The sequence below is a fragment of the Cydia strobilella genome, chromosome 16 (genome assembly GCF_947568885.1).
Source record: "Cydia strobilella chromosome 16, ilCydStro3.1, whole genome shotgun sequence".
Classification (NCBI taxonomy): Eukaryota; Metazoa; Arthropoda; class Insecta; order Lepidoptera; family Tortricidae; genus Cydia; species Cydia strobilella.
The window spans coordinates 16291960-16319917 of record NC_086056.1 but is presented as its reverse complement, the minus strand read 5'-3'; the positions used below and the strand labels follow the sequence as shown (position 1 = coordinate 16319917).

Below are 27958 nucleotides of genomic sequence, written 5' to 3'. Positions count from 1 at the left end.
CGCGCGCTCCTGGGAGACCGCCGTGCGCCACGCGCTGCTGCCCGTCACCGCCGTCCGCCAGCACGACCGTGAGTGACACGCGGCTACACCCCTCCCCCCACCCCCGGCGTGGGCGCCTACCTCGCGCGCTCCTGGGAGACCGCCGTGCGCCACGCGCTGCTGCCCGTCACCGCCGTCCGCCAGCACGACCGTGAGTGACACGCGGCTACACCCCTCCCCCCACCCCCGGCGTGGGCGCCTACCTCGCGCGCTCCTGGGAGACCGCCGTGCGCCACGCGCTGCTGCCCGTCACCGCCGTCCGCCAGCACGACCGTGAGTGACACGCGGCTACACCCCTCCCCCCACCCCCGGCGTGGGCGCCTACCTCGCGCGCTCCTGGGAGACCGCCGTGCGCCACGCGCTGCTGCCCGTCACCGCCGTCCGCCAGCACGACCGTGAGTGACACGCGGCTACACCCCTCCCCCCACCCCCGGCGTGGGCGCCTACCTCGCGCGCTCCTGGGAGACCGCCGTGCGCCACGCCCTGCTGCCCGTCACCGCCGTCCGCCAGCACGACCGTGAGTGACACGCGGCTACACCCCTCCCCCCACCCCCGGCGTGGGCGCCTACCTCGCGCGCTCCTGGGAGACCGCCGTGCGCCACGCGCTGCTGCCCGTCACCGCCGTCCGCCAGCACGACCGTGAGTGACACGCGGCTACACCCCTCCCCCCACCCCCGGCGTGGGCGCCTACCTCGCGCGCTCCTGGGAGACCGCCGTGCGCCACGCGCTGCTGCCCGTCACCGCCGTCCGCCAGCACGACCGTGAGTGACACGCGGCTACACCCCTCCCCCCACCCCCGGCGTGGGCGCCTACCTCGCGCGCTCCTGGGAGACCGCCGTGCGCCACGCCCTGCTGCCCGTCACCGCCGTCCGCCAGCACGACCGTGAGTGACACGCGGCTACACCCCTCCCCCCACCCCCGGCGTGGGCGCCTACCTCGCGCGCTCCTGGGAGACCGCCGTGCGCCACGCGCTGCTGCCCGTCACCGCCGTCCGCCAGCACGACCGTGAGTGACACGCGGCTACACCCCTCCCCCCACCCCCGGCGTGGGCGCCTACCTCGCGCGCTCCTGGGAGACCGCCGTGCGCCACGCGCTGCTGCCCGTCACCGCCGTCCGCCAGCACGACCGTGAGTGACACGCGGCTACACCCCTCCCCCCACCCCCGGCGTGGGCGCCTACCTCGCGCGCTCCTGGGAGACCGCCGTGCGCCACGCGCTGCTGCCCGTCACCGCCGTCCGCCAGCACGACCGTGAGTGACACGCGGCTACACCCCTCCCCCCACCCCCGGCGTGGGCGCCTACCTCGCGCGCTCCTGGGAGACCGCCGTGCGCCACGCGCTGCTGCCCGTCACCGCCGTCCGCCAGCACGACCGTGAGTGACACGCGGCTACACCCCTCCCCCCACCCCCGGCGTGGGCGCCTACCTCGCGCGCTCCTGGGAGACCGCCGTGCGCCACGCGCTGCTGCCCGTCACCGCCGTCCGCCAGCACGACCGTGAGTGACACGCGGCTACACCCCTCCCCCCACCCCCGGCGTGGGCGCCTACCTCGCGCGCTCCTGGGAGACCGCCGTGCGCCACGCGCTGCTGCCCGTCACCGCCGTCCGCCAGCACGACCGTGAGTGACACGCGGCTACACCCCTCCCCCCACCCCCGGCGTGGGCGCCTACCTCGCGCGCTCCTGGGAGACCGCCGTGCGCCACGCGCTGCTGCCCGTCACCGCCGTCCGCCAGCACGACCGTGAGTGACACGCGGCTACACCCCTCCCCCCACCCCCGGCGTGGGCGCCTACCTCGCGCGCTCCTGGGAGACCGCCGTGCGCCACGCGCTGCTGCCCGTCACCGCCGTCCGCCAGCACGACCGTGAGTGACACGCGGCTACACCCCTCCCCCCACCCCCGGCGTGGGCGCCTACCTCGCGCGCTCCTGGGAGACCGCCGTGCGCCACGCGCTGCTGCCCGTCACCGCCGTCCGCCAGCACGACCGTGAGTGACACGCGGCTACACCCCTCCCCCCACCCCCGGCGTGAGCGCCTACCTCGCGCGCTCCTGGGAGACCGCCGTGCGCCACGCGCTGCTGCCCGTCACCGCCGTCCGCCAGCACGACCGTGAGTGACACGCGGCTACACCCCTCCCCCCACCCCCGGCGTGGGCGCCTACCTCGCGCGCTCCTGGGAGACCGCCGTGCGCCACGCGCTGCTGCCCGTCACCGCCGTCCGCCAGCACGACCGTGAGTGACACGCGGCTACACCCCTCCCCCCACCCCCGGCGTGGGCGCCTACCTCGCGCGCTCCTGGGAGACCGCCGTGCGCCACGCGCTGCTGCCCGTCACCGCCGTCCGCCAGCACGACCGTGAGTGACACGCGGCTACACCCCTCCCCCCACCCCCGGCGTGGGCGCCTACCTCGCGCGCTCCTGGGAGACCGCCGTGCGCCACGCGCTGCTGCCCGTCACCGCCGTCCGCCAGCACGACCGTGAGTGACACGCGGCTACACCCCTCCCCCCACCCCCGGCGTGGGCGCCTACCTCGCGCGCTCCTGGGAGACCGCCGTGCGCCACGCGCTGCTGCCCGTCACCGCCGTCCGCCAGCACGACCGTGAGTGACACGCGGCTACACCCCTCCCCCCACCCCCGGCGTGGGCGCCTACCTCGCGCGCTCCTGGGAGACCGCCGTGCGCCACGCGCTGCTGCCCGTCACCGCCGTCCGCCAGCACGACCGTGAGTGACACGCGGCTACACCCCTCCCCCCACCCCCGGCGTGGGCGCCTACCTCGCGCGCTCCTGGGAGACCGCCGTGCGCCACGCGCTGCTGCCCGTCACCGCCGTCCGCCAGCACGACCGTGAGTGACACGCGGCTACACCCCTCCCCCCACCCCCGGCGTGGGCGCCTACCTCGCGCGCTCCTGGGAGACCGCCGTGCGCCACGCGCTGCTGCCCGTCACCGCCGTCCGCCAGCACGACCGTGAGTGACACGCGGCTACACCCCTCCCCCCACCCCCGGCGTGGGCGCCTACCTCGCGCGCTCCTGGGAGACCGCCGTGCGCCACGCGCTGCTGCCCGTCACCGCCGTCCGCCAGCACGACCGTGAGTGACACGCGGCTACACCCCTCCCCCCACCCCCGGCGTGGGCGCCTACCTCGCGCGCTCCTGGGAGACCGCCGTGCGCCACGCGCTGCTGCCCGTCACCGCCGTCCGCCAGCACGACCGTGAGTGACACGCGGCTACACCCCTCCCCCCACCCCCGGCGTGGGCGCCTACCTCGCGCGCTCCTGGGAGACCGCCGTGCGCCACGCGCTGCTGCCCGTCACCGCCGTCCGCCAGCACGACCGTGAGTGACACGCGGCTACACCCCTCCCCCCACCCCCGGCGTGGGCGCCTACCTCGCGCGCTCCTGGGAGACCGCCGTGCGCCACGCGCTGCTGCCCGTCACCGCCGTCCGCCAGCACGACCGTGAGTGACCAACGAGACAACCCGGCGTCTTCACTAGTCTCTGGGACTATAAAGAGAACAAATTATTTTTAACTTTAATATCTGCCATGCCCTACGTTGGGCGCCATTTTTACAGGCTGGTGGGACAAGGTAGTTCTTATGGCCAAAATTGGTACTAGTAATTTGACATGCCACTGGACAGTGCGCTCTTGTGCTCCCATTCAGTGCGTACTTACTATATGGGAAGCTTAACGAATGAATTATTTGTGTAAGATGTCACATTTATTTATATATCTAAATGAAATGAAATATAATTGACAGCGGAAGCATCGTCGTCGTCGGAGCCGGCCTCGCGCGGCGCGGAGATGGCGCAGGTGTACCAGATCCACCCGGACGAGGTGCTGGGCTCGGGGCAGTTCGGCATCGTGTACGGCGGCCTGCACCGCCGCACGCAGCTACCCGTCGCCATTAAGGTACGAGTATCTACACGAAAGGCTGAGCACGACCTCTATGCGTTTTTAAGCTGAGGAAGCTGGAAGATGTGCGCCACGCCATGTACCAAATCCTCGTGACTGATGCCTCTGAGCACGCGTGAAGAGTAGCACCGGATGCGATATACTCTGCACTTCAAACCCACGTTGGGCGCCAAGTAATAAAGGCTCAATAATTATCGTGTTGCCGTTTTAAATAAAAATAAAAGCTTAACACATTATAAATTTCCTAATCCACCTTTTGCTTTATTTTATTAATTATTAGAGTTACACACGCAGCGACATGAATATTAGGTTTTTATTTTATTTTTTTATTTAAGTAATTACAACAATAATATCTAACTCATTTACAAAGTATCCTCTCGTCTCGATACTGAACGACTTTTTGTATGAGATCAACCCCTGAAAGTGCAACAAAAAAATTTAGTTCACCAATTACTTTCTCGAAGTTTTCTATAGAACAGCCATGCGTACCTCTAGAAAATTTTCCAAATCCACCTTTACTGCAACAGGTGATAGACAAGCTTCGTTTCCCGACCAAGCAAGAAGCCCAGCTCAAGAACGAGGTCGCTATCCTTCAGAACCTGTCCCACCCCGGCGTCGTCAACCTCGAGCGAATGTTCGAGACGCCGGAGCGAATATTCGTCGTCATGGAGAAGCTCAGGGGAGACATGCTCGAGATGATCCTCAGTCATGAAAAAGGACGACTTACGGAGAGAACCACCAAGTACTTGGTGGCACAGGTGAGAATTGCTTAAATAATAATAATTATTATTATTATAAATCAGCCTATGTACTTCCCACTGCTGGACACAACTCCTCTGATGCACGAGAGGGCTTGAGCTCTATTCCCCACGCTACCCCAATGCGGGTTGGGGACTTCACATACAACTTTGAATATCTTCGCGAATGTATGCAGTAATTGCTTAAAAGTGTTATAAAATAACGTTAGAATAATAAGGACTTGTGGAATAAAGTAACGGAAATTAAAATTAAAGCCATTAAACTGAATAAAACGTACAGTACTTGAAAACAATTCCGTTCTGTATGTCAATAGGCATGATGACAGCAAAAAAGAATCATGGATATAATAAAATAAAAGTGCAAAATTCTCCAATTGGCCATTTTGACTGAAACGCCAATTAAAATCGGGTCAAACCGTGACGTCATCAAGGGAAAATTCGTAACTGTAAGTATGTAAAGTATGTATTTACGACCACCCTACCACCAACTAAACCGTGACGTCACAAACAAACGCACGGCGTTTTCGCGCAATCTTTAAAGTATTTAGCTACAAAAAATTGCATCTCTAAAATTTATGAGTATAGTTGTAATATTGTGTCTTTCGGAAACAATACAAGTGTACCGACAATATTAAAAGGGATTTTAAAATTTGTCATCATGCCAATTGTCTTCCTCCTAAGTGTTTTTATTGGTGACACAATCGCCATTAGCTGATGTTAGATTAAGGCCTTTGTGTGAACGAACGATGCCCCCCCTGCCCCCCCCCCCCTCCTCTTCTGGGTTTACACCGGTTGCGTTCTCAGCTATTGCTTCCGACTTTTTCTCCTCCAGTTCGCACGATCTTAGGCATCCTCTGTTGTGAGACTATTGGCCCATATCATCCCTCCAGCATTTCTTATATCATCATCATTCGCTTGCCCTTGTCCCATTCACTTGGGGTCGGCGCAGCATGTCTTTTTCTTCCATACATCTCTGTCACCCGTCATCTCATCATTCACTTGCGTTAGTTTCATATCATCTTTCACACAGTCCATCCACCTTTTCCTCGGTTTTCCTCTCCTCGTACTTCCCTCCACATTCATTCTTAATACCTTTCTCGTCACATGACTTTCATCCCTCCGCATCACATGCCCGTACCATGCTAGGCGATTTGCCCTTACTTTTTCTGTTATTTATATTCTGTTATTATCTTTTATTTCTTTTATACAGATCCTGGTAGCCCTAAAGCATCTCCACGCGAAAAACATCGTTCACTGCGACTTGAAGCCAGAGAACGTTCTACTGTCGTCGGACGGCGACCTACCACAAGTGAAGCTGTGTGACTTCGGGTTCGCGAGGATCATCGGCGAGAAGTCCTTCCGGCGCTCCGTCGTCGGCACTCCGGCTTACCTCGGTAAAACCTCTAAAACCTCCTCCTCCTCTCTCCTTCCTCCTCTCCCTTCTCCTCTCCCTCCTTCCCACTCCTCCTCTCTCCTCTCATAGCTCCTCCTTCCTCCCTCCTCCTCCTCCTCCTCCTCCTCCTCCTCCTCCTTGGACCTCTCTGTCCTTTCATAGGGAAATTAATTCTGAAACTTTATCTTGATGCTCTATTTAGTACAGCATTCCACACAACAATTTATTTGGATTTTTTTTTGCTTTTTCAATATATCGCGATATAATAATTAATAATAGCAAAATCTGTGTAAGCTATTCAAACAAATTTATTGACAGTAGCGCCAGCGAAGGTCCACGTTTTAACGCGGTCATTTTGTTCCTCTACACTTCGTAATTCTTAACAGATTCTCGTGAAATTTTATGACCAGATTCTATGATTTAATAGTTTTTTTTGACGATCCAGTTTTAGGATTTTTTCAAAATGCAGAATTTGGCATAAAAGACTTAAAGCCCCAATAGCGTCTATGGCGCTTAAGACTATTGTGAGTTCACTACGATAACGACTCAACCAAGTATTTTTCACTTTTACATTTTCTAAGCTTAACGCAAGGTCTACAGCTCACCGAGCCACTAGTTTTAAAATATTGTAAATTGCGTTTCCTTACAGCCCCCGAAGTCCTACGGAACAAGGGCTACAATCGCTCCCTCGACATGTGGTCGGTGGGCGTCATCGTGTACGTGTCCCTCTCCGGCACCTTCCCCTTCAACGAGGACGAGGACATCGGCGAGCAGATACAGAACGCCGCCTTCATGTACCCGCCTCAGCCGTGGCGGGAGATCTCCGCCGAAGGTCAGTAGTATACTGTGTCTGACCTAGTAACAAGGCTACAACATCGGCGAGCAGATACAGAACGCCGCCTTCATGTACCCGCCTCAGCCGTGGCGGGAGATCTCCGCCGAAGGTCAGTAGTATACTGTGTCTGACCTAGTAACAAGGCTACAACATCGGCGAGCAGATACAGAACGCCGCCTTCATGTACCCGCCTCAGCCGTGGCGGGAGATCTCCGCCGAAGGTCAGTAGTATACTGTGTCTGACCTAGTAACAAGGCTACAACATCGGCGAGCAGATACAGAACGCCGCCTTCATGTACCCGCCTCAGCCGTGGCGGGAGATCTCCGCCGAAGGTCAGTAGTATACTGTGTCTGACCTAGTAACAAGGCTACAACATCGGCGAGCAGATACAGAACGCCGCCTTCATGTACCCGCCTCAGCCGTGGCGGGAGATCTCCGCCGAAGGTCAGTAGTATACTGTGTCTGACCTAGTAACAAGGCTACAACATCGGCGAGCAGATACAGAACGCCGCCTTCATGTACCCGCCTCAGCCGTGGCGGGAGATCTCCGCCGAAGGTCAGTAGTATACTGTGTCTGACCTAGTAACAAGGCTACAACATCGGCGAGCAGATACAGAACGCCGCCTTCATGTACCCGCCTCAGCCGTGGCGGGAGATCTCCGCCGAAGGTCAGTAGTATACTGTGTCTGACCTAGTAACAAGGCTACAACATCGGCGAGCAGATACAGAACGCCGCCTTCATGTACCCGCCTCAGCCGTGGCGGGAGATCTCCGCCGAAGGTCAGTAGTATACTGTGTCTGACCTAGTAACAAGGCTACAACATCGGCGAGCAGATACAGAACGCCGCCTTCATGTACCCGCCTCAGCCGTGGCGGGAGATCTCCGCCGAAGGTCAGTAGTATACTGTGTCTGACCTAGTAACAAGGCTACAACATCGGCGAGCAGATACAGAACGCCGCCTTCATGTACCCGCCTCAGCCGTGGCGGGAGATCTCCGCCGAAGGTCAGTAGTATACTGTGTCTGACCTAGTAACAAGGCTACAACATCGGCGAGCAGATACAGAACGCCGCCTTCATGTACCCGCCTCAGCCGTGGCGGGAGATCTCCGCCGAAGGTCAGTAGTATACTGTGTCTGACCTAGTAACAAGGCTACAACATCGGCGAGCAGATACAGAACGCCGCCTTCATGTACCCGCCTCAGCCGTGGCGGGAGATCTCCGCCGAAGGTCAGTAGTATACTGTGTCTGACCTAGTAACAAGGCTACAACATCGGCGAGCAGATACAGAACGCCGCCTTCATGTACCCGCCTCAGCCGTGGCGGGAGATCTCCGCCGAAGGTCAGTAGTATACTGTGTCTGACCTAGTAACAAGGCTACAACATCGGCGAGCAGATACAGAACGCCGCCTTCATGTACCCGCCTCAGCCGTGGCGGGAGATCTCCGCCGAAGGTCAGTAGTATACTGTGTCTGACCTAGTAACAAGGCTACAACATCGGCGAGCAGATACAGAACGCCGCCTTCATGTACCCGCCTCAGCCGTGGCGGGAGATCTCCGCCGAAGGTCAGTAGTATACTGTGTCTGACCTAGTAACAAGGCTACAACATCGGCGAGCAGATACAGAACGCCGCCTTCATGTACCCGCCTCAGCCGTGGCGGGAGATCTCCGCCGAAGGTCAGTAGTATACTGTGTCTGACCTAGTAACAAGGCTACAACATCGGCGAGCAGATACAGAACGCCGCCTTCATGTACCCGCCTCAGCCGTGGCGGGAGATCTCCGCCGAAGGTCAGTAGTATACTGTGTCTGACCTAGTAACAAGGCTACAACATCGGCGAGCAGATACAGAACGCCGCCTTCATGTACCCGCCTCAGCCGTGGCGGGAGATCTCCGCCGAAGGTCAGTAGTATACTGTGTCTGACCTAGTAACAAGGCTACAACATCGGCGAGCAGATACAGAACGCCGCCTTCATGTACCCGCCTCAGCCGTGGCGGGAGATCTCCGCCGAAGGTCAGTAGTATACTGTGTCTGACCTAGTAACAAGGCTACAACATCGGCGAGCAGATACAGAACGCCGCCTTCATGTACCCGCCTCAGCCGTGGCGGGAGATCTCCGCCGAAGGTCAGTAGTATACTGTGTCTGACCTAGTAACAAGGCTACAACATCGGCGAGCAGATACAGAACGCCGCCTTCATGTACCCGCCTCAGCCGTGGCGGGAGATCTCCGCCGAAGGTCAGTAGTATACTGTGTCTGACCTAGTAACAAGGCTACAACATCGGCGAGCAGATACAGAACGCCGCCTTCATGTACCCGCCTCAGCCGTGGCGGGAGATCTCCGCCGAAGGTCAGTAGTATACTGTGTCTGACCTAGTAACAAGGCTACAACATCGGCGAGCAGATACAGAACGCCGCCTTCATGTACCCGCCTCAGCCGTGGCGGGAGATCTCCGCCGAAGGTCAGTAGTATACTGTGTCTGACCTAGTAACAAGGCTACAACATCGGCGAGCAGATACAGAACGCCGCCTTCATGTACCCGCCTCAGCCGTGGCGGGAGATCTCCGCCGAAGGTCAGTAGTATACTGTGTCTGACCTAGTAACAAGGCTACAACATCGGCGAGCAGATACAGAACGCCGCCTTCATGTACCCGCCTCAGCCGTGGCGGGAGATCTCCGCCGAAGGTCAGTAGTATACTGTGTCTGACCTAGTAACAAGGCTACAACATCGGCGAGCAGATACAGAACGCCGCCTTCATGTACCCGCCTCAGCCGTGGCGGGAGATCTCCGCCGAAGGTCAGTAGTATACTGTGTCTGACCTAGTAACAAGGCTACAACATCGGCGAGCAGATACAGAACGCCGCCTTCATGTACCCGACCGCCTCAGCCGTGGCGGGAGATCTCCGCCGAAGGTCAGTAGTATACTGTGTCTGACCTAGTAACAAGGCTACAACATCGGCGAGCAGATACAGAACGCCGCCTTCATGTACCCGCCTCAGCCGTGGCGGGAGATCTCCGCCGAAGGTCAGTAGTATACTGTGTCTGACCTAGTAACAAGGCTACAACATCGGCGAGCAGATACAGAACGCCGCCTTCATGTACCCGCCTCAGCCGTGGCGGGAGATCTCCGCCGAAGGTCAGTAGTATACTGTGTCTGACCTAGTAACAAGGCTACAACATCGGCGAGCAGATACAGAACGCCGCCTTCATGTACCCGCCTCAGCCGTGGCGGGAGATCTCCGCCGAAGGTCAGTAGTATACTGTGTCTGACCTAGTAACAAGGCTACAACATCGGCGAGCAGATACAGAACGCCGCCTTCATGTACCCGCCTCAGCCGTGGCGGGAGATCTCCGCCGAAGGTCAGTAGTATACTGTGTCTGACCTAGTAACAAGGCTACAACATCGGCGAGCAGATACAGAACGCCGCCTTCATGTACCCGCCTCAGCCGTGGCGGGAGATCTCCGCCGAAGGTCAGTAGTATACTGTGTCTGACCTAGTAACAAGGCTACAACATCGGCGAGCAGATACAGAACGCCGCCTTCATGTACCCGCCTCAGCCGTGGCGGGAGATCTCCGCCGAAGGTCAGTAGTATACTGTGTCTGACCTAGTAACAAGGCTACAACATCGGCGAGCAGATACAGAACGCCGCCTTCATGTACCCGCCTCAGCCGTGGCGGGAGATCTCCGCCGAAGGTCAGTAGTATACTGTGTCTGACCTAGTAACAAGGCTACAACATCGGCGAGCAGATACAGAACGCCGCCTTCATGTACCCGCCTCAGCCGTGGCGGGAGATCTCCGCCGAAGGTCAGTAGTATACTGTGTCTGACCTAGTAACAAGGCTACAACATCGGCGAGCAGATACAGAACGCCGCCTTCATGTACCCGCCTCAGCCGTGGCGGGAGATCTCCGCCGAAGGTCAGTAGTATACTGTGTCTGACCTAGTAACAAGGCTACAACATCGGCGAGCAGATACAGAACGCCGCCTTCATGTACCCGCCTCAGCCGTGGCGGGAGATCTCCGCCGAAGGTCAGTAGTATACTGTGTCTGACCTAGTAACAAGGCTACAACATCGGCGAGCAGATACAGAACGCCGCCTTCATGTACCCGCCTCAGCCGTGGCGGGAGATCTCCGCCGAAGGTCAGTAGTATACTGTGTCTGACCTAGTAACAAGGCTACAACATCGGCGAGCAGATACAGAACGCCGCCTTCATGTACCCGCCTCAGCCGTGGCGGGAGATCTCCGCCGAAGGTCAGTAGTATACTGTGTCTGACCTAGTAACAAGGCTACAACATCGGCGAGCAGATACAGAACGCCGCCTTCATGTACCCGCCTCAGCCGTGGCGGGAGATCTCCGCCGAAGGTCAGTAGTATACTGTGTCTGACCTAGTAACAAGGCTACAACATCGGCGAGCAGATACAGAACGCCGCCTTCATGTACCCGCCTCAGCCGTGGCGGGAGATCTCCGCCGAAGGTCAGTAGTATACTGTGTCTGACCTAGTAACAAGGCTACAACATCGGCGAGCAGATACAGAACGCCGCCTTCATGTACCCGCCTCAGCCGTGGCGGGAGATCTCCGCCGAAGGTCAGTAGTATACTGTGTCTGACCTAGTAACAAGGCTACAACATCGGCGAGCAGATACAGAACGCCGCCTTCATGTACCCGCCTCAGCCGTGGCGGGAGATCTCCGCCGAAGGTCAGTAGTATACTGTGTCTGACCTAGTAACAAGGCTACAACATCGGCGAGCAGATACAGAACGCCGCCTTCATGTACCCGCCTCAGCCGTGGCGGGAGATCTCCGCCGAAGGTCAGTAGTATACTGTGTCTGACCTAGTAACAAGGCTACAACATCGGCGAGCAGATACAGAACGCCGCCTTCATGTACCCGCCTCAGCCGTGGCGGGAGATCTCCGCCGAAGGTCAGTAGTATACTGTGTCTGACCTAGTAACAAGGCTACAACATCGGCGAGCAGATACAGAACGCCGCCTTCATGTACCCGCCTCAGCCGTGGCGGGAGATCTCCGCCGAAGGTCAGTAGTATACTGTGTCTGACCTAGTAACAAGGCTACAACATCGGCGAGCAGATACAGAACGCCGCCTTCATGTACCCGCCTCAGCCGTGGCGGGAGATCTCCGCCGAAGGTCAGTAGTATACTGTGTCTGACCTAGTAACAAGGCTACAACATCGGCGAGCAGATACAGAACGCCGCCTTCATGTACCCGCCTCAGCCGTGGCGGGAGATCTCCGCCGAAGGTCAGTAGTATACTGTGTCTGACCTAGTAACAAGGCTACAACATCGGCGAGCAGATACAGAACGCCGCCTTCATGTACCCGCCTCAGCCGTGGCGGGAGATCTCCGCCGAAGGTCAGTAGTATACTGTGTCTGACCTAGTAACAAGGCTACAACATCGGCGAGCAGATACAGAACGCCGCCTTCATGTACCCGCCTCAGCCGTGGCGGGAGATCTCCGCCGAAGGTCAGTAGTATACTGTGTCTGACCTAGTAACAAGGCTACAACATCGGCGAGCAGATACAGAACGCCGCCTTCATGTACCCGCCTCAGCCGTGGCGGGAGATCTCCGCCGAAGGTCAGTAGTATACTGTGTCTGACCTAGTAACAAGGCTACAACATCGGCGAGCAGATACAGAACGCCGCCTTCATGTACCCGCCTCAGCCGTGGCGGGAGATCTCCGCCGAAGGTCAGTAGTATACTGTGTCTGACCTAGTAACAAGGCTACAACATCGGCGAGCAGATACAGAACGCCGCCTTCATGTACCCGCCTCAGCCGTGGCGGGAGATCTCCGCCGAAGGTCAGTAGTATACTGTGTCTGACCTAGTAACAAGGCTACAACATCGGCGAGCAGATACAGAACGCCGCCTTCATGTACCCGCCTCAGCCGTGGCGGGAGATCTCCGCCGAAGGTCAGTAGTATACTGTGTCTGACCTAGTAACAAGGCTACAACATCGGCGAGCAGATACAGAACGCCGCCTTCATGTACCCGCCTCAGCCGTGGCGGGAGATCTCCGCCGAAGGTCAGTAGTATACTGTGTCTGACCTAGTAACAAGGCTACAACATCGGCGAGCAGATACAGAACGCCGCCTTCATGTACCCGCCTCAGCCGTGGCGGGAGATCTCCGCCGAAGGTCAGTAGTATACTGTGTCTGACCTAGTAACAAGGCTACAACATCGGCGAGCAGATACAGAACGCCGCCTTCATGTACCCGCCTCAGCCGTGGCGGGAGATCTCCGCCGAAGGTCAGTAGTATACTGTGTCTGACCTAGTAACAAGGCTACAACATCGGCGAGCAGATACAGAACGCCGCCTTCATGTACCCGCCTCAGCCGTGGCGGGAGATCTCCGCCGAAGGTCAGTAGTATACTGTGTCTGACCTAGTAACAAGGCTACAACATCGGCGAGCAGATACAGAACGCCGCCTTCATGTACCCGCCTCAGCCGTGGCGGGAGATCTCCGCCGAAGGTCAGTAGTATACTGTGTCTGACCTAGTAACAAGGCTACAACATCGGCGAGCAGATACAGAACGCCGCCTTCATGTACCCGCCTCAGCCGTGGCGGGAGATCTCCGCCGAAGGTCAGTAGTATACTGTGTCTGACCTAGTAACAAGGCTACAACATCGGCGAGCAGATACAGAACGCCGCCTTCATGTACCCGCCTCAGCCGTGGCGGGAGATCTCCGCCGAAGGTCAGTAGTATACTGTGTCTGACCTAGTAACAAGGCTACAACATCGGCGAGCAGATACAGAACGCCGCCTTCATGTACCCGCCTCAGCCGTGGCGGGAGATCTCCGCCGAAGGTCAGTAGTATACTGTGTCTGACCTAGTAACAAGGCTACAACATCGGCGAGCAGATACAGAACGCCGCCTTCATGTACCCGCCTCAGCCGTGGCGGGAGATCTCCGCCGAAGGTCAGTAGTATACTGTGTCTGACCTAGTAACAAGGCTACAACATCAGCGAGCAGATACAGAACGCCGCCTTCATGTACCCGCCTCAGCCGTGGCGGGAGATCTCCGCCGAAGGTCAGTAGTATACTGTGTCTGACCTAGTAACAAGGCTACAACATCGGCGAGCAGATACAGAACGCCGCCTTCATGTACCCGCCTCAGCCGTGGCGGGAGATCTCCGCCGAAGGTCAGTAGTATACTGTGTCTGACCTAGTAACAAGGCTACAACATCGGCGAGCAGATACAGAACGCCGCCTTCATGTACCCGCCTCAGCCGTGGCGGGAGATCTCCGCCGAAGGTCAGTAGTATACTGTGTCTGACCTAGTAACAAGGCTACAACATCGGCGAGCAGATACAGAACGCCGCCTTCATGTACCCGCCTCGGCCGTGGCGGGAGATCTCCGCCGAAGGTCAGTAGTATACTGTGTCTGACCTAGTAACAAGGCTACAACATCGGCGAGCAGATACAGAACGCCGCCTTCATGTACCCGCCTCGGCCGTGGCGGGAGATCTCCGCCGAAGGTCAGTAGTATACTGTGTCTGACCTAGTAACAAGGCTACAACATCGGCGAGCAGATACAGAACGCCGCCTTCATGTACCCGCCTCGGCCGTGGCGGGAGATCTCCGCCGAAGGTCAGTAGTATACTGTGTCTGACCTAGTAACAAGGCTACAACATCGGCGAGCAGATACAGAACGCCGCCTTCATGTACCCGCCTCAGCCGTGGCGGGAGATCTCCGCCGAAGGTCAGTAGTATACTGTGTCTGACCTAGTAACAAGGCTACAACATCGGCGAGCAGATACAGAACGCCGCCTTCATGTACCCGCCTCAGCCGTGGCGGGAGATCTCCGCCGAAGGTCAGTAGTATACTGTGTCTGACCTAGTAACAAGGCTACAACATCGGCGAGCAGATACAGAACGCCGCCTTCATGTACCCGCCTCAGCCGTGGCGGGAGATCTCCGCCGAAGGTCAGTAGTATACTGTGTCTGACCTAGTAACAAGGCTACAACATCGGCGAGCAGATACAGAACGCCGCCTTCATGTACCCGCCTCAGCCGTGGCGGGAGATCTCCGCCGAAGGTCAGTAGTATACTGTGTCTGACCTAGTAACAAGGCTACAACATCGGCGAGCAGATACAGAACGCCGCCTTCATGTACCCGCCTCAGCCGTGGCGGGAGATCTCCGCCGAAGGTCAGTAGTATACTGTGTCTGACCTAGTAACAAGGCTACAACATCGGCGAGCAGATACAGAACGCCGCCTTCATGTACCCGCCTCAGCCGTGGCGGGAGATCTCCGCCGAAGGTCAGTAGTATACTGTGTCTGACCTAGTAACAAGGCTACAACATCGGCGAGCAGATACAGAACGCCGCCTTCATGTACCCGCCTCAGCCGTGGCGGGAGATCTCCGCCGAAGGTCAGTAGTATACTGTGTCTGACCTAGTAACAAGGCTACAACATCGGCGAGCAGATACAGAACGCCGCCTTCATGTACCCGCCTCAGCCGTGGCGGGAGATCTCCGCCGAAGGTCAGTAGTATACTGTGTCTGACCTAGTAACAAGGCTACAACATCGGCGAGCAGATACAGAACGCCGCCTTCATGTACCCGCCTCAGCCGTGGCGGGAGATCTCCGCCGAAGGTCAGTAGTATACTGTGTCTGACCTAGTAACAAGGCTACAACATCGGCGAGCAGATACAGAACGCCGCCTTCATGTACCCGCCTCAGCCGTGGCGGGAGATCTCCGCCGAAGGTCAGTAGTATACTGTGTCTGACCTAGTAACAAGGCTACAACATCGGCGAGCAGATACAGAACGCCGCCTTCATGTACCCGCCTCAGCCGTGGCGGGAGATCTCCGCCGAAGGTCAGTAGTATACTGTGTCTGACCTAGTAACAAGGCTACAACATCGGCGAGCAGATACAGAACGCCGCCTTCATGTACCCGCCTCAGCCGTGGCGGGAGATCTCCGCCGAAGGTCAGTAGTATACTGTGTCTGACCTAGTAACAAGGCTACAACATCGGCGAGCAGATACAGAACGCCGCCTTCATGTACCCGCCTCAGCCGTGGCGGGAGATCTCCGCCGAAGGTCAGTAGTATACTGTGTCTGACCTAGTAACAAGGCTACAACATCGGCGAGCAGATACAGAACGCCGCCTTCATGTACCCGCCTCAGCCGTGGCGGGAGATCTCCGCCGAAGGTCAGTAGTATACTGTGTCTGACCTAGTAACAAGGCTACAACATCGGCGAGCAGATACAGAACGCCGCCTTCATGTACCCGCCTCAGCCGTGGCGGGAGATCTCCGCCGAAGGTCAGTAGTATACTGTGTCTGACCTAGTAACAAGGCTACAACATCGGCGAGCAGATACAGAACGCCGCCTTCATGTACCCGCCTCAGCCGTGGCGGGAGATCTCCGCCGAAGGTCAATTTAAAAAAACCGCCCAAGTGCGAGTCGGACTCGCCCACAGTTCCGTACTTTTTAGTATTTGTTGTTATAGCAGCAACAGAAATACATCATCTGTGAAAATTTCAACTGTCTAGCTAATAGCTATCATGGTTCATGAGATACAGTGTGGTGACAGACAGACGGACAGCGGAGTCTTAGTAATAGCGTCTCGTTTTTACCGTTTTGGGTACGGAACCCTAAAAACGGTTCCAAATCATTCACATACTCGTACCTATGCAAAAAGGTTTGCAGCTGACGTCTAAGTTGGATTGTAAGAGTAGAATGGACATTTCATTACTTACCATCGCCCACATTGTTAACTGACAGTTCGTAAACCTTATTACAATAGGCGTAAGGTCCACCGATGGACAGTTAAGAGTGTTGCTGTTTCTACATGCACGGTAGAACGTACTAAGCAAAGTCAGGCGTGTCTCACTCCGTGATTTCGTCGTGTCGCTACAAGTACCTGCGGCCGCCTCAATGTTGAGTTTTTGCCGTAGTAATTAGTAATTGCCGCACACCGCTATGGAACGAACGCCTGCACGCGCTCGCGCCGCCTTGCGCGTAGTAGTCGCGTTTTGTTAGGAAGTGAATCTTCTGTTCTATTATATATTCTGTGGCGAAGTCGACATATACCGATTTAGCGAGTGCTTTACGTTCCACACATACGCACCAAATAATTCCGATATATGACGCAGTGTTTTTTACCTGTTTCCGAAATAAGTTAAGATAAAATTTATTTCATTGAAAAATATCCAAAAATAAAAATAAAACAATACGCTTAAATACTAATTTTCTCTATAATTTGCAATTAATAAAACTTACATAATATAATATATGCAAATGTCAAATAAACCTATGAATACAAATAATTACATAAAGTAACTATTAGTCAACCCCGTTCGTTATCGCTCCCGGTGAAAAAGTGCCCATAATGCTCACGGCATTGCCCCGCTGGATGGCTATGGACAGCCTCTGCACCAGGAACGATTCGGAGCGGGGGTCCTCTCCCTATACGCTTAAATAGTTACTTAAATACTATAAATGTACAATCATGGTTTAGAAAAGTAAACATAAAATGTAAGATCTCGTAAGCAAAAATTGTAACTGGCTCTAACATATTTTACATCAATATATGATTTTTGTTCAAATAGATGATTGTAGTTCGTCCTAATCAAAGATAGATATAACTCCGTAATAGATGGATACAGTCTAAGGAAAAAACGTGCCTCGAAAATCACGAAAATTTGATTCTCGATCAGATGGCGCCACTAGTTTTGGCCTACACTCGTATAGAGGGCGTTGACTGTTTCGTTTGTTATTTATAATTTTAACGCATACCAGTGAAAGAACATGGGTCAAAATCATATAAAAATAATTAATGCAAATAAAAAAATCATTTATCCATATTTAAATACATTTTATCGTATTTTTATAAATATTTATTTTTAGTTTTAAAGTGTGTCGACAGATGGCAGTGAATTTACTGGGGTTACAAAATTTACTATGACAGTACCGCTCTAGTATAAGTTACTCTATGTCCGCAGCGATCGACCTGATCAACAACCTGCTGCAAGTGAAGCAACGCAAGCGCCTCAGCGTGGACAAGTCGCTCGCGCACGCGTGGCTCCAGACGCAGCAGGCGTGGGAGGACCTGCGCGCGCTGGAGAGGAAGGTGGGGCGCCGCTACCTCACGCACCCCAGCGACGACGCGCGCTGGGGGGAGACCGACGCCGACACCGACGGCGACGGCGAGCAGTTACAGTTGGATCCGTGACTCCAGTCAGTTTATTTATTTATTATTATTAGCCATTAAAAAAGTTCAACAGGGTGAATCAACTATTTCTTGTTGTTATTGTGTCCCGTCAGCCAGAAGACAATATTAGCATAGTTTGTTAGACGGAATGTTGTATAACGATCCACAAACAATAAAGATATTGAATTGAAACGTGCTTAATAGTGGTACCTCAGTGGAAAGGCCTTATATCTACCACAAAAATGCATGTTTGATTATTTTAATTACCATAAAATCAGGTTTTTGAGAGTGACCCAGGAGAACGTAACCATGGCAACGAGTGACAAGAAAAAGTTGATTCACCCAACAAATGATCCTTCGAACCGGATACCCGTTTCTAATCTAACAGCCGTTTTTTTAACCTCGAGAAATTCCTAACGAGTGGTACTTTATTGCAACTAAACTCTCCTCCGCTATTTGATTTTCGGGCGCCATCGACCACCGTGAATACTGAAATTCTCTTGTTTTTGTGTCAACCGGACAAAATTAGTAGACCGGCTTAGTTGTAGCAATTTTCAGACAAAGTAAATGTTACTAGTCTCACGAACATTTTAACACCTAAAACAAAATTGAAAATGCTGCCTTCATTTCATTTCATTTAAATTCATTCATATGCGTAAAAAATTATAGTTCTAAACTCCCACGAATCGAACCGGCGTCGTCTGCATTCGTGGCAGACGTCATACAGTTACGGTATAACTTTTTTTTTGTGAGTGACTTCCACTTCCCTGCTTTAGGTAATCTAGTAGTATTCTTTTTTACGGGCGATGAGAAAAATTGGTCTCGTGTAATGGTTTTTTATATAGAGGTTTTTTTTTAATGTATTAAATTGTTAACTTAATTTTTTTACTAGTGGTTTTTTAGTAATATGATGAGTATCCTATTGTAATTCACAGTATTTCATTGCAATATTCATCATATATTTGTATAAAATTACTAGTAAATTATGCAATCTACAAAAAACCTATATTGTTTACTCTATACAAGCTCATACAAAAACACTCAAAGGTGATATATTATTGGCCGGTACCGTACGTGTCATAACCATCTGCAATTATTTTTCTGGCTAGACTAACGATTGTCGAATGTCCACAGAGACAAAGCGAAGCCCGCAGAGCGGCCGCGGTCGCGCGGCTGCTTCGTGCGCCTGCGCTGGAGGAAGCTGCTCGTACGTGTGCGAGTGCGGTAAACACACACACACACACACACACACACAGTCACACGGGCGCACCTCCACACTCCACACACCCCGTTTATACTACTTGAAGCGAACATACGAAGGATCGAAAGCTAATATGTGACGTTTTAAACCGGTACCACATTGTCGCTTGTCGATAAGGTTGATTTCTAATTGAAGCTATATGGAAACAGCGCCTTACTGACAAGCGACAATAAGTACCTTTTTGGTTGAAAATGGCACATATGCTGTTTAAACCCTTAATAGCGTTACTCCGCGAGCTGATTATAACCATAACGGAATTTTTGCAATGGAACTAACGTATAAATCTAAAAAAAAACGTTTTAGCCATTGTTTTTACGGTTTTCGAGTTGGTCCCAAAATAGCAAAATTAATTCAGTATGACCTAAATATTAACGTCTGGGAGTATGATTAAGGGTTTAAAACACCTGTATACTACGGTGGCAAGCAAACAAACAGATCCCTTTATTGAAACCTCGCTTAACACTTAGACATACATAATTAACACTTAAGTATGACATCAAACCTGAGCTGCTGTCACGCGACCATATCAGTTAGATTTTATACGCTGTAGACACGTGTTTAAAGTTAAAACCAATGACAGCATTTTGACATTCGTACCTTTTAAACAAACGTGCCCCATGCAGTGTATTTATTTTGACTGTATGTCAAAAATACGAATGTCAAAACAGGCTATATAGAGATATATACCGATGTATAATATGTATTTTAACTAAATTAATTTTGAAACAAGATTTATTTAAGCAAATGAGTAGCTAATTATTTATATGAAATTAGTACGCTTGCATAGACAAGTGTACGAAATAAATATTAACGTATACGTATATGTACTCGTATCGACTAGATTACTTACTTCACTATAATGTCTAATCTAATAACATATTTTCTGGACATTTTGAGGGCAATGCAAGCGTACAAAAGAGTATACGTTTTATATCTCAGCTATAAAAAATTGTTTTAAAATTTAATGTCGGTTGTCTTAACTGCATTCCTAATTAAGTAGATGTTTTTATTTAAACAATATGATTAACCGTTTCGTTTTACCGTGTATTTTATTTATATGAGGATTTTAATAATAACTTTTAGATGTTAAGTATCAATTTTGACGTAAGAACAAAATGTTTTGTTGTGAACAAATAGTTTATGAATATTTATACACTGTTACAATTTACAATTTAGTTTCTATAAAGGGTCAGGAGTCAGGTGAAAGTGGATTCTATTTAATGTGTAACAGAGATCATTTTACAATGGCATGTTGTCGCCAATCGCTCTTATCGTAGTCAATTTGTTGAGTGAAGTGTATGCGTGTCGTATTTCGCTGTTGCTCGTTTCGTCACTTGGACCTAAATAGACGTTAAGCCCCATTGAGACGGTTCAGGAACTTGCATGTAATATTCGATACTTTGCTAACTACAGGGTACAGGCGCCATCAGATATATCGGAGCGGCCGAAGTGCTCGAAAATATCTGAACACGCACTCTACCGCCTTAACAATATGTAGAGGCGTGTTCAGATATTTGAGATCATCTCTTGTTTGAGATTGATCAAATATCGCAAAAAAGAAAACTGCGTGCAAGTTTTTGAACCGTCTGAACTCTAAATGGGGCTTTAGGCGTGGGTTTCCCATTGACGCTGTATACAAAAATACTTTAGAAAGATATTTATTTATTGCGTGCGGATCAGCGGATGACCAGCGCCTTACCACAGACAACTAAATTACAATAAACAATTACGCCCGGCGTTAAACTATTTTCTGGTTTACTAGATTAACAATCGATGTACGGACATTTCGTACCTTGTCACAGTGACAATAGTATGCGAGTTTCATATTAGTTGTCACTGTGACAAGGTACGAAATGATTCGGAAATTAAAATCTCTTACTGTGTACCCGTTGCGCCTCGCAGCGCCATCTAGTTCAGCAATCGCACAAAAAGATAGTTTATTTATAATACATTTGACACTGTTAGTCCGTCGTTCAGAATAAATGCTGCCCTGCTAAGCTAAATGGCGGTATCTCAAAAACAAATGATCTTGAAAATGGAACCTTTTTTTTTTCGAGATACCGCTTATCAGGACAGAAAGTTGTCTGTGGTCTTTAAATCGATGGCAGCTGCTCTATAAAGGCTCCAAGTGACTCTAACCGACTTCATTAAATCTCTCGGTGTATATGTGCTCTTATGGTCTATGGTCTATTCTATAATGTTTCTACTCACTCTTTTAAACTAAGTCCTATTTGTAAGATATAACTATTTCTAAGACACTACTATGCCAGAGATCAGTTCTACACTATTGTAGTTTTCTACGTTGGAAGCAAAGACAAGTCAATAATAAAAACTAACAATCTCTATACAGTCGCATCATCACTGTTGTAGTAACGCTACACGCATTTCGCTATTACTTCTAAAGTAAGGGCGCTAAACATTAATTTCGTACATACATTGGGCCCGCTTGTTCCTATCTCTATCGCTCGTGCATAAAACTATATAGGTCAGTCTTTTAATTTCCTCATATTTATTTATTATTTGGCTGAGATAAGTAATTCTAGGTTTCCCTTGTTCTCGTGCGATAGAGATAGGAAATTGCGGGTCAATTTACGAAATTGCTCATATTTAGCGTCCTTACGTCTGATGCCTTCAACATAAGTTGTGTGCACAGCCATAGAGATAGTTAGAGTTTATTATAGTTTGTCTCTGGTAGGAGAGAACTATAAGTAAGTATAAGAGGCGCGGCCTCGTAACGTAACGGCCTAAATCGACTTAACTTAGGTAAGGTTTAGTCAATAGGGCTCGAGCGGACTTATCACCTAACTGTACGTGTATGACTCGACTCAATTTATGATTCTTGAAAGATATAACTATATTTTTCACCTGGAGGAACTTAGGTCTTAGGTAGCTCATCAGTTGGTTTTATACTTGCCTGATGAAATCCAGAGTGCCGTTGCCTAGAACTTAAACTACCTACTCAATGTTTTGATTTTATTGAGAACATTTCAAACCAGTCACGAAAGGGACATAAGAAAAATATTATGTATGTATATCTAAATGATATGATTCAGCTCGCATATAGAGTCGCACCAAAGATACATTGAGGGTAAGATGCGTAAAATCTAAGACAATTTCTATTTTTGAATTTGACCATGTACTACTGTACGGCTCCGTACATTTCGGCGGTACCTCTGGTTATTAACCGGTTGGTGGTTGACGACAGGTCCGGCTAGTGGGTAGTGACCCTGCCTGTGAAGCCGATGGTCCTGGGTTCGAATCCCGGTAAGGGCATTTATTTGTGTGATGAGCACAGATATTTGTTCCTGAGTCTTGGGTGTTTTCTATGTATTTAAGTATTTATATATTATATATATCGTTGTTTGAGTACCCATAACACAAGCCTCCTTGGGCTTACCGTGGGACTTAGTCAATCTGTGTAAGAATGTGCTATAATATTTAATTATTTATCTAAAGTTGACGTTTGACAATGGGGTTGGCAACTTTCAAAGGTTTTTATAGATGGCCCCAGCATAGGTTATACCTGTCTAGTTTTATTCTATATTCTACTCGATCGATTTGACACTACTTATAGGATTGACAGTAAAACCCATGCTGGCGCCATCTGTAAAATACTTCGACCAACCTACCTCATTCAGACGTAAAGCTATAGCACAATCTTCTGGCACGATTTATCTTAGATTTTACACAGCTTAATCATGTCTTTGGGCCAAATATAAGAAATGGGAAACATTATCATGTCCTTTCGAACGCAAATCAGTCTCAAACTGTGCCAACGGTTTTTGAATTTTGATTGGTCTCGAACACGTGATATATATTTATATATTAAACTTATTAAAGTATATTTTGGGAGTATTTCCCGCGTAGTAAGTTACGGTTAGCGGGGTACGAAGGGACCTAAATGTAAGTATACGCGTCCGGTCTGGATTGTTATTCTAATATTGTTATTTTATTGGACATATTTTTTTCGTTTTACCCTCAAAATCTAAAAACTTTTTAATCTTTCTAAGTACAAACAAGTAAGTGTACTGTAGGTACATGATAGAAGTTTTAGGCCAAATGAGGGTATTTTAATACTTTTTACTACACTTCTGCCCGCTGTCGCTTTACTCTATCACAAATCTAACTTGTGCTATCTATTCTATTGCGAGTACTTGCGTAGTCATTCCAACAACATTTTTATACTGTGATTTTTTTAATATATTTAACTTTTTATTATTTTTTATACAAACATTGCAATGCAAGCTTCCATTTTCTGTGATCTTTTGTAAGTAAATGTTTTGATAATTAATTTATATATTTTAGCATGATGCGTAAGAGTATTTTAAACTTAACTTTACAACTCTCTTTTTGTTATTCTTATAATAGGTATACATGATACATTTAAGTGTTGACATTGCCGTAGTAAACTACGTTATAAATATTTTAATTCTTCCGAGTTATTTCACTATGAGCTTCATGCCAGCACCAAACTTCGCTGTATTTGGCAAATATTCGTGTTGCATCCCTTAATTTAAAATGTTAAAATTAGACAGTGTCCGAATAGATTTGCATTTAAAAAATCCTTACGTGAGTACTTTGCTGGCAGAACGATGAATTCTTAGTGTTTCTGTTTTGAAAGTTTCATCTGATATCTTATGTATTTGTATGTATGTATATTGTATGTATTTATATGAATATTATATATACAGATATATGTATGTATGTCTATGCCTATCCATTATTTAACTATACTTGTATATATGTAATCACTATGTTGCACCGCCTACAAATTATCTGCTTTGCCCGAAGGTTGACTGGTAGAGAATGCCTCATAGCATTAAGTCCGCCTTTTGTACGATTGTATTTTCTTTTGTGCAATAAAGATTAAATAAATAAATAAATAATTTTGTTTTGTATGTCAAAGGAAAGAGATGCAACACGAATATTTGCTAAATAAAGCGAAGTGTGGTGCCAGCATTAGATTACCTACTATTGTATTATTGTTTTAGCAGATTTAGAAACGACACAATTGTACTCATATCGTACGTGACCGGTCCACCTTCCAGTTGATACATTTTAGTGCAAATACAATTGGACCAACCCTGGATCGTAAGTTAGTTATAGTGCGATGTTTAATGTTGTGTAATTAATTGGCGAAATTATTTAGTAATAAGTTGTGTCGAATTGTATGTAATGGTACCAGGGGGGCGATTTTTGAATTTCGATCGCTCGTCTTCGTCACTCGAAACTCGAGTCGGTGGAAAACGTCGAAATGCTAATTTTCGAAATACGAGCGATAGAAATTGGGAATCTGGTGGTATTGACTTCTCGTTTTCAATTCTATTAGTAGAATTTAAATGCCTAGTAGTGGAGATATTATTGAACGAAATACACGAAATCGAACTGTCGAAATATAAAAATCGGCCCCCAGGTTATAAATTATAATATTTGTAATAATGAAATGCGGAGGTGAGAACGCTATGCTTTCGCGCGGAATTCGCGCGATTACCGTCAGGTTTCGTACGCGTTTCTAATATGGTTGCATAATACATATATAATCAATGAAAACAGGTATATTTCTATTGCAATTGCGTGTGGAAATGGCAACCTCATTGCGAAAGGATCCAATGAGGGCTATCGTTTTTTTGCTCACCAGTTGGCGCCTCTGTTGATGGTGGTCCAAAAGACTAAAGAACAGCTGTCAGTCATTGAAGTGACAAGTGACATTTCGAACTATGGAAAAGACCACCATCTACACTAGCGCCCCTAGCGGCGAATTCATACGCGTTAGCCCTCATTGACGGCGATCAGTTGTGATACGACTAATGTACAAACTATCAAAACTGACCTAGCTACGGCGGTCGGATCGCCGCTATCGCTACTACAGAGGGCCTACCGCCAACATCGACAATGGTATCGGCCTCTCTATCGCTCAAATAAGCAAGAGCGATAGAGAGGCAGGTAACGATTTCACGATATTGGCGGTACAGAAAGGACGCTTAGCATGACAAATTTCGGACATTTATATGCCTGTTCTTATCTCTCTCGCACGCGCGTAATTATTTTGCTGCCCCGCCCATGATGCCGGCGGTCAGTGACACTGTGCGAGTGGGACGGCAATATAACTATGCGCGTGCGATAGAGATAGAAACAGGCGGGTCAATGTACTAAATTCCTTGATGGAAGCGTCCTTTCTTTAGGCGCTCATTACCTTATACCGCAGCGCCGAAAACTAGCCAAAATAACGTGTCAATTTAAGATTATCATTCGAATAGCTATAGATTTTTCAATATAATCATTTTTAAACTAGAATAAATCATTCGTAATTCTGAAGAGATCTTCGCGAAAACATAGTGACTAGACTAACATAATAACACGCATAATATTTTATATTTTAATGGTACTTACGTATAAATTATTGCAAATCGGTGATTGTTAAAAAAAAGTGCTTTGTGCGTTGCCATGAGGAAAAATATTAATAAGTAAATTAGAATGGCTACAAATTGCGATAAAAACTTACTAAAGCCAGGTCACAATGATGCTCCAATTCTCTTCGTAAAGAAACCTAGTGTTGCGGTTAAGATTAACACTTAACACAGACATTATTTTATTACATTGTCCAGCAACATTCTCAGTAAATTGTTCAATTTCATTAAGCTGGAAAAGTTGCATTCATGCCTTACTTATAAGGCAAGACCAAACGTGGAGTCTGGTAAAAATGCTACAAGATATCAGAGACAAAATAATGGCTATTAAATCTTAAAGATATCCCAGGAAGGCCAGGAATTATAGTAACGAAAATGCAACCGCATTTAATTGTTCACTCAAAAAGCTCACTAGACGGCGTTGCGCTTTTATTTCTATGACCTCAGTGTTGCCATCTACACTCGCCATCAGATATATCGGAGCGGCTAATATGTTCAAAAATATCTACACAAAACCTTCATTATCATGGCCTTAAAGTCCATGTTCAGATATTTAAACATATTGGCCGTTTCGATATATCTGAGCGTCTGTACAATAAAAATGATGTGAGCGACTGATTCGTCTTAATTTTTATAAATTTACCTCCTTGTTTCCGAAGATATTGGGCATCACTGCTTAGGTACAGTCGCCATCAGATATATCGGAGCGGCGAAGGTGCTTAAAAATATCTGAACACGCACTCTAACGCCTTGACAATAGAGGCGTGTTCAGATATTTGTGAAAGCCTCGGCCGCTCCGATATATCTGATGGCGACTGTACAGTTACTATAAGATATATCAGAACGGCCGAGGCTCTAACGCCTTGACCATAGAGGCGTGTTCAGATATTTGTGAGCGCTTTGGCCGCTTCAATATATCTGATGGCGACTGAGCATTGACAATTGTAGCGGTCGTACCTAGTGTCGCGCGGCGCACACGCACAGAGCGCCCCTCGATGTTCTAGTTCTAGCTAAGCGGTTATTTGTGAGAGCGATTTACAAATGTGTTACATTACATATGAAATAATAAATGCCGTTTTGGATACGTGTTGTGTTTCATTCATATCATATCTTATACCTACACTACCGCTCATAACTATTTAGGCACTCGTAATTTTTTTCCATACAATTAGCTCCATGCATGAATTTATTTTTATTTTTGGATTCATAATTTATATCGTTGGAACACCGGAAATGATAAATATACTTTTGTAAACCTTAACATTATTTTATAAAAAAATATTTAAAATGTTGAAAATTTTTGAGCGGTTGAAACGCTCATAATTTTTGGCGCGAATTCGACAGAGCGTGATGACGTCACACGTTGGGCGGTCCAACTGACGTTTGCTACTAATGACACTAATCTGTCGAACGCGTGACGTCACGTGGCGTTTCGAGCGTTTCGCTCACTAGCTTTTCGCGGGCAAATTTTTGTACTTTTTATTTATAATTTTAAGTAATTAAATGGTAATTTAAAAACGGAAATGCATTTGTAACATGATATAACGGTAACAAACATCCGAATAAAACATATTTCGTTCAAATATAAACTTCATGCATGAGGCTAGTTGTATACAAAATCGACTTTCAGAATTAATTAACGCTATAAGTCGCAGTTGGGTAACAGTTTTTTGTGCAGTTTACTTTTTTAATTTAACAGACATCGAATTTCAGAATGATGTGCAGAATATTCGTGTACATTGCCTATTTACCAAATGGCAAGGGGTAAAAAAATCCATAAATCGTTTTCCAGTACAAAATCGTTTTATTTTGTATGAACTTGTACATAAGGTCCATAAGGGTTTTTTAAGTCGTTGCATAAAGTAAACTCGAAATTTTAAAGGATGTCTGGCAACAATTTGAGCCTCAATATATTTACCTAAATAAAAATTCAATCCAACATGTAAGAGAGTCATTTGCCTGCGATCGAAAAGTATGATTTTGAAAATATATTTTGTATACAATTGTATGGTGAAAATTGCGGGTGCCTAAATACTTTTGAGCGGTAGAGTATACCTACCAAATTAGTACAGGGGTGGTTAGATGAGCCTCAACGATTAAAAAAGTTAAATGTTTATTAGTGTTGCGGTGTTGTGTGTACATTTTTTTGGCACTTTGCCCATGTTGACATTTAATG

The 27958-nt window shown here is 49.4% G+C and overlaps 1 protein-coding gene across 1 annotated transcript in view; it reads left to right on the top strand.

Moving 5' to 3' along the window:
• The window catches only part of LOC134748228 (serine/threonine-protein kinase D1), a 96525-nt gene extending 69659 nt beyond the window's left edge, over positions 1-26866 (top strand). Inside the window, exons 13-18 of the mRNA XM_063682949.1 lie at positions 3785-3936; positions 4467-4697; positions 5908-6091; positions 6740-6922; positions 17906-18140; positions 19249-26866. Of these exons, the coding sequence (XP_063539019.1) occupies positions 3785-3936; positions 4467-4697; positions 5908-6091; positions 6740-6922; positions 17906-18135 (980 nt within the window). The 3' untranslated portion in view covers positions 18136-18140; positions 19249-26866. The remainder of the gene's footprint in view (positions 1-3784; positions 3937-4466; positions 4698-5907; positions 6092-6739; positions 6923-17905; positions 18141-19248) is intronic.
• The last annotated feature ends 1092 nt before the right edge of the window (positions 26867-27958 follow it).